The sequence below is a fragment of the Triticum aestivum genome, chromosome 4B (assembly GCF_018294505.1).
Source record: "Triticum aestivum cultivar Chinese Spring chromosome 4B, IWGSC CS RefSeq v2.1, whole genome shotgun sequence".
Lineage (NCBI taxonomy): Eukaryota > Viridiplantae > Streptophyta > Magnoliopsida > Poales > Poaceae > Triticum > Triticum aestivum.
This window is the reverse complement of record NC_057804.1, coordinates 557,763,028-557,770,579: the sequence shown is the minus strand read 5'-3', so window position 1 is coordinate 557,770,579 and position 7,552 is coordinate 557,763,028. Positions and strand designations below refer to the sequence as shown.

At 48.2% G+C, this 7,552-nt stretch overlaps 1 protein-coding gene across 1 annotated transcript; it reads right to left on the bottom strand.

Annotated features, from left to right (window-relative positions):
- Positions 1-732: 732 nt before the first annotated feature.
- Positions 733-3,907, bottom strand: LOC123093235 (transcription factor MTB1). The gene is made up of 2 exons (XM_044515144.1): positions 3,620-3,907; positions 733-2,819 (listed from the first exon to the last, which is right to left on the bottom strand). The coding sequence occupies exon 2, from the start codon at positions 2,806-2,808 to the stop codon at positions 1,012-1,014; it is 1,797 nt and encodes a 598-aa protein (XP_044371079.1). The 5' UTR covers positions 2,809-2,819; positions 3,620-3,907; the 3' UTR covers positions 733-1,011.
- Positions 3,908-7,552: the final 3,645 nt, after the last annotated feature.

Sequence of the window (7,552 nt, the reverse complement as noted above, 5' to 3'; positions counted from 1 at the left end):
GGCATACTGGCTTCTAATACACTAATACTAATAGAAATAAAGCAAACCATGCATAAATACTTTTCACCAGTCCTGAAGAATGAGATGCTTGGTTGCTGATAATCCACATATCTATTCACGGTTCTTTAAGCGAAATAGAACAAACAAAGTGATGAGACCTCACCTCTAGCACCTGATCAATCCACATATTCAGTTCTGCCCACCTACATAAAAGCAAGAAATTGCATAAGCATTTATTGCCTTTTGTCTTATCAACCACTCACCAATATGGCGTTGGCTAACCATGAAGCCTGCAGCATGGGCATTTAAGATACATATAACATTCAAGTGTACAAAATATAAATATCTTTGCTTGACTCCAAGTAATGGCAGGACTCAGCTCACCAAGCGAAATGCGTACAATAGTAGTGTTACTGAAGCCTCGGTGGAAGAAAGCATGAACATAAGCTGAGTAAAAAATAGACAAGGCAAGCGACATGATTTGATGTTCTTCAGCTTTCATTATAACCAGATATGGTTAGGACTTGCTGAAAAGAAAATTCAGAAGGTGAAAGTCAGCCAAACCCATAGGGGTCTTGCTTGCCACTCACCTCCATACCTGGTGGTTTAACAAGACAAGGAAAATGCACAATTGTGTAGCTTTGCTTGGGAAAATGCACCACTCCGATCACCTTCAGCATACTGGGCTGGAATCTCTCAAACTAAATTGATGTTTTTTTCCCTCTTCCTCCATGGAGCTAAGCATCGTTTATATTGATTCATAATAAATAGCTAAAATACATTGTAACTATAATCTCCATCTAAGAAACATCAAAACTGAACTGAGTAACTGACCACAGGACAGACTGTTAAAGATTTACGGCAGTAATTTGCACATACAGATTATTTTGCGAAGTCAGAACCTGAGCTTTCTGTGGTCATGTAGCAATTACATGGACACTGGGAGTCTACCACTGCTACCTGTTCGCAACTAGAAAAACGATCTGCCCTCTAATGCATCAAGTTATAATTCTACATGGAGTTCATTGCACGAGACATAGCAGCAATCAATTTCTCTCTTGTTTGCTGTTCAGAGCCAGGGGACTTGATAACAAAGGAATGCATAACTTTCCCATTGTTGGATGCGATCTTTGATTCACCAACTTTGACTTCTGCCTCTTCAAAAGCTTGGAACACATTATTTATTGGATAGTTGTCCATAGGTGACATTACACGAACAAGAACCTCATCTTGCACCACCTGGATATCTACTTCTGGCCTAGGTGTTTGGACCCTGCGGTCTACCATACCAGACTCCAAGAACATGTCTCTTTCCGACTCCATCTCTTTGAGCTTCTTCTGGAGATCAGTGATGTGCGTTATGGCATCTCCCAGGAGCGATGCTTTGTCCATTTTTGAGATATTGGGAACAACAGCTCTCAGTGCATAGAACCTCTGGTTGAGTTTTTCCCTCCTTTGGCGCTCAGCCTCAACATGGTTAAGTGCCTCTACCCTCCCGTTTGCTGGTTTTCTTCCCCTCTTTCTTGGTTGCTGGCCCTCCATTGTAGGGGCCACTTGCTCCTTACACAAGCCATCGACACTGCCATTTTCCCCACCCAACAGAGCTGCTTGTGAAGTCAAAACACCAGATTTTGAACTAGACCCTACGCTAAAATCTATATGCCTCGGTGTCTGTGACTGAGGTGGTGGTTGTGTCAGTATCTGCTGTGAATTCTGGAGCTGAAATGGGCTCAATCCAGGGCTATGTGCAGCTCCATTGCTACGTTGTGAAGTCTCACTTTTCACAACTAGAATACCATTGCCAAATTTCTGGTGATGAGAATTCAGGCCTCGAGCCTGACTCCATGTGAAGTTCTGCAAACCTTTCCGGACATTGGGGAGCAACAGGCTCTCACCACCACAATTCTTCTGCATATCCCATGACCTTTCATTCATTTTTAATGGAAGTGCTCCCGTGTTGACTAAAGGTCGGCTCAGATTCAAATCCTTCCCGAAAATCTTAGCCAAACCGGGTGATATTTGAGCAGAACCATTCTCATCATGCTTCCCAGATGCTGCCTTCTTACTGCTTGCCCCTAGAAACACAGACCTTATGGTTTCCAGAGCTTCAGCACTCTCAAGCACATTCTGCATTGAGCCTAACTCAAGTACACCAGCTTCAAATGGCAGTAGCACAATAGTCCTAAATCCTGCTGCACTTGCAAGGAATCCACGATAGCAATAATTTGAGGGGGAAACCTTGTGCGGATTGTTAGGAATCCAAAGGGGTGCACCTGTTGCAAACACTTGCCCAGGGCCACCTACATGACGTGGAAATGCAAAGTACATGGATGCTAGGAAGAATAACTCAGTGTCAGTCACCTGGTCAATTCTGAGAGCATCATCCTCCTCATCAGCCCCAGCAAATGCTGTATGCAGTCGCTCTAACACTCGCTTACGCATCCTTTGTTGGCTCAGTGAAGATGCATCATGAATATCACCACGAGTAGTCGAGTTCATCTCATTATCATGGGGTTCACGGCAAGATCCGTCACCCCAACCAAGGACAAGTTCACCAGATTTGGTGTGGGAGAGTTGCCAGAAGATGGCGTAGTTCCAACAAAGGCTTTTACCATCAGCTTCAACCAGGTCCTGGAGTTTATTTTGCAAGCCCACCAACCCAGACGCTGCTACGAGATTTTCAGATATGGCACCTCCACCTTTTGTCAGATATGTGAAGGCATCTAAGCCCAGCACAGAAGCACAAAGGGATTTGTCCTCCTCAGTCCAGGACCCTCTGGTGCCTTCCTCCTCAATCTCTGTCTTCATCAGTACACTACCTGCTCAAAGTGGTAGGAGTCAGGCCACATGAACAAAATAGCCACGTATAAAAAGGAGAAAGCAAAACAAGAAGGGCTGCACTGGTGTGCGACTAGCACCCTACGCCGGTAATCCCCCACGTCAGCCCCGATGTCATCGTGACTGGGAGCGAAGAGATGCACATCTGATGCATTAAGTGGTCAGATTGTGTGGTGATATCATGTGCTACGATGTAAAAGCGAAGTTCATGCCACATATTTCCCCAAAAGAAGAATGCATTTCCTTTAATTTCGAGAAAAAACGTGCTTCGTTAATCCCTCACTTTCGATCGCACAGGACCACCCAAATTCCAAGCAGCATGCAACAAATTAGTGTTGTAACAACTTTCACTTTTATCATTTATGGAAAAGTTGAAATGCGTCCAGTTGCTACTGAAAAAAATATAGGGGATTTTTGAATTCGGCGAAAAAATGTGGCAGCAACTGCAATAATCTTACAGTCATAGGCCAAATAGTACCATTCTAGCTATGCTTATTTTATCATAAAGTGAATGCAAAAGAACAGTTTATCATGTCGTCTCCACCTTCAGTATGAAGCCATTAGCAACTTAAAAAACATTTTTCTGAATGTTTGGTATCAGAACATCGAATTAAAGGTTGCTGCATATTTTATTACTTTGTTTATCAATAGGAATGCCGATCAGTAAGGTGCTGGATCTACGGCGGATCTAGATCTGGATGGTGTGCCGGGTATGCATCTGCACACTTAGAAACTGTGGAGATCAGTGGGGACTAATCAGTGGGTGAAAACGAGCTCATACCTCAAAATCCGATGGCCAAAGGTTGCGGACGGGGCCGGGACAGCAGGGACGCGATGAGCATGAACAGGAACGGCGAAGCCGGCGAAGGCCGAGGGGTTTGAGGGGGGCGTCAGCCGGCGGCCGTGAGCTATGGCCACGGCGGCGGCTTGTAGGCCACGCGCCCACGCGGTGGAAGAGTAGGGATGTAGGTCGAGATTGGTAGGTCAGGACTCGGGACTAGCTAGGGGAAGAGGAAACAAAGGTACGGGAATGGTGGGGAAGGAACCGGCTCCTCTCACTGTCACGTCACGTGCACAGCACTTCTTGCGGCGCTAGCACGGAGATGGGCCAGCAAAATAACAAAAGCCCATCTGAGGGGTGGAAACGGGCAGATACGACCCATTTCTGAAACTTCAGCAAGAGAAAAAAGAAAGAAAAAGATCTGAAACTTTGCCTATAAAAAGAAACTGGATCTGATTTTTTTCATAAAATGACCCTTCTGCACGACACCATGGGCTGAGGCGCCATGCTTGATGGCGCGACAACTACCTCTACCAAAGACGATGTTCTATCTAGCATGACGCCCCAGGCCAAGGTGTCATGCTATTTAGCATGGCGTCCTAGATCCGACCATCATGAAAATGGTCATTTTGTGAAATATTTTCGGATCCGGTTCATATCTATACTAAGTATGCATTAGTATCAAAGGAATGGGGCTATATCTTTGGACTGAACTGTAGAAATGCCAGAAGAGAAGGGAAAGCCTAGCCTATCAAAGACTAGCATCTTGAAGCATCTTGCAGCATTACAAGAGTGTAGATTAGTAACATATAGTAGTAAGTATGTTGTAGTAACGCCCAGAGATCCTTTCTCGACTCCCTGCGAGAAAGCAATCCCGAAGCCATCATATCCATTTCATGTTTCCAGTATCCAGTTCTAGTTGTATTGATCGGGATACAACTCCGAGCGTCCGTTACCGTGGACACGACTATTCGAATAGATTGACTTCCCTGCAGGGCTGCACAAACTTACCCAACACACTCAATTAACTCTGGCCAGGCACACCATCAGATCATACTCGGCCTCGGCTGATCGACCCATTGTAGTCCTACCTAGGCTCAACAGAGAGGCCAACACGTCGGTCTACATCCTGAATGCGAAGGGGACATGGGTGAATCGTCCTTTGCAATCACGCGTGCTACGAACGTGGCTGGAACAGACCCATCCCTTAATACAAACGTAGGTGGTTCCCGTCCAATCGGGTGCGCGACGCTAAACCGCTGACATCAGTGATCTTTCAGAAGAATTGTATGACGTAGAGTGCCCATACTTATTCCCGCATGCTGGTTAGTGCGAAAAGGCCAGAGGCCTACTCCGATCACATATCCAAACCGTTAGTGTATTGGGAGCGCGCGTTAATTATCAATGATCCATGATCTGTGGTCTCGTCGCCTTGTCTCATGGACTTACAGCAAGGGCTAAGAATGCCCGGCTATGCTGCATAGTTATCTCGCTGGTACCCTCCAGGTCAACCCGACTACACATCAACTCGCGGGTACCCTCACGGTCAACCTAACTCACAAATACTGTCGGGAACTTAGGTCCACCTCTACCGGGGAGTACTGCATGTCCTTCCAGTCCCATAGAAACAATAACTCTCGTGGGTAGCCCTCAGGGCCGACCCATCTTTAACATGGTTCTGGGGGTAAAGTCAAAGTAGATGTGTCTATAACACCAAGGGGAAATCCAGGGAATCACCCGCGATGAATTCCACTTAATGTAACCGTCGAGGCGAACTTGGAGGAATCACCCTCAAAGTTTCACACTTTGTTGCACGACAGAGTCGTTATCGGGAGTGGTGAAGGAGGAATCACCCTCCGTAGATGACATGTCCATTTTGCATCATGTTTTTATGTTGATATTTATTACATTATGGACTGCTATCACACTTTATGATGCAATTCTCATGCCTTTTCTCTCTTATTTTGCAAGATTCACATGAAGGGGGAGAATGCCGGCAATTGGAATTCTGGACCGGAAAGGAGCATGTAACGCCCCGGATCCGATGCGCCAGGTGTCTGTCAGTTATTCGCTGTCGTTGCCATGTCGTTGCCATGTCATGTGCTTGCGTGTTGCATTTTATCATGTCATCATGTGCATTTTATTTTGCATACGTGTTCGTCTCATGCATCCGAGCTTTTTCCCCGTTGTCCGTTTTGCAATCCGGCGCTTCTATGTCATCCGGCGTCCCCTTCTAGCCTCTCTTCGTGTGCGGGTATTAAACTTTGTCGGAATGGCCCGATGCTTGCCAAGTGGCCTTGGTATACCACCGGTAGACCGCCTGTCAAGTTTCGTGCCATTTGGAGGTCGTTTGGTACTCCAACGGTTAACCGGGTAACCGTAAAAGCCCCTTTCTCTTTGCAGCCCAACACCCCCTCCAAAGTGGCCCAAAACCCATCTAACTCCCCTCCATGCTCTCGGTCGTTCGATCACGATCGCGTGGCCGAAAACCGCTCCTCATTTGGACTCTCCTAGCTCCCTCTACCTATAAAACTATGCCCTCCTCGTCCAAAATCGCAGATGAACCCTAGCCCTCTCCCTTCTCGCGCGCCGGACATGTCCGCCCGACGGCCGGACACGTCCACCGCCGCCGCCACCTCACCCCGGCCAATCCCGGCATGCCACCTCAGCTCCGCCGCCACGTGTCGCCTCCTGATTCGCCGCCGCCCCGCGCCCACTTCCCCCGCGCCGTCCCGCGCGCCGCACCGCCGCCGCCCAGGGTCGCCCGCACCCGCGGCCGAGCCCCGCCGCCTCCGCCGCCGGCCTCCGCGCCGCCGTCCCTCGCGTCGGCCGCCGCCGGCCGCCTCCTCCGCTCGCCGCCGCCCTCGGCCTCCGTGCCAACCGCCGCCGTCGCCGCCTCCCGCGTGGTGCGCCGCCGCTCCGCCGCGGATCCGACGAGCCGCCGCCCGGATCCGGTCCGCCCGGCTCCCTCCGGTCTCCCCAACCTCTTCCGGCGCCGCCCCGGAGCTCCTCCACCGCGCCTCCCGCCGCCCCGCGCCGGATCCGGACGAATCCGGCCGGAGGAGACCTTCCCCGCCCATCTCCGGCCACCACCACGTCCATCTCCGGCGCCTCGAAGTCCGTGCCCGATCTGGATCACGAGGTTGACTTTCCCCCCTCTGAAAATGACTAAGTCCCCGAATCTGCAGTAATTTTCATGCCATGCTCGTCATGTCGTAACTCTGCATTCGTAGCTCCATTTTGCGCGTGTAATATGTCAAATTGTTCGTCTCGACGAGTACATCATTTCATTCCATTGCATCATATTCATTTGAGGTCATCTAGATTCCTGAATCGTCGTTGTAAGAGTGCTTCATGATGTTTTTCTGCTGGCTGTTATCAGAACGAGCTCTTTTGTCATTTTTGACATGATTGATGTGTGCATCCTATGAGGTTGATGTCTACATGTGTTTTGAGCTATGTTATGTCTTCTTTACAGAGGTGCTTACCATGTATTTTTGTGATCAATGTGGTGACTAGCACAAGCATGCAAACTAGGCATCGTGATGTTGCTGATTTTAGCCCTGTTCTGCTGTTATTTTGATGCCATGTAAACTTGATGCTACAGAGAGATCCATGCATATTTTGAGATACTTCAGTAAGGGTGTTTTGAACAATAGGTTATTGTCTATCCATCCCTGCCCTTTGTTGCAATTATGGAGTAGTCTAGCATGTCATTTGAGTGCTCTACTTTTGCTTCAAAATGTTTCCTGGCAGATTGTTTACATGTTATTCAGTTTAGCCAAGGTTGCTATAGTTGACCCTTGCATGCTATGGACTTGTTCTTGACTTGGTTTGTTTCACAAACATGTCTTCTTGATGATGCTATGCTTATCTTGTCATGCAATGACTTGTGGTGAGTGTATCGAGCTTGTTAAGTAGGGTTCATGATGT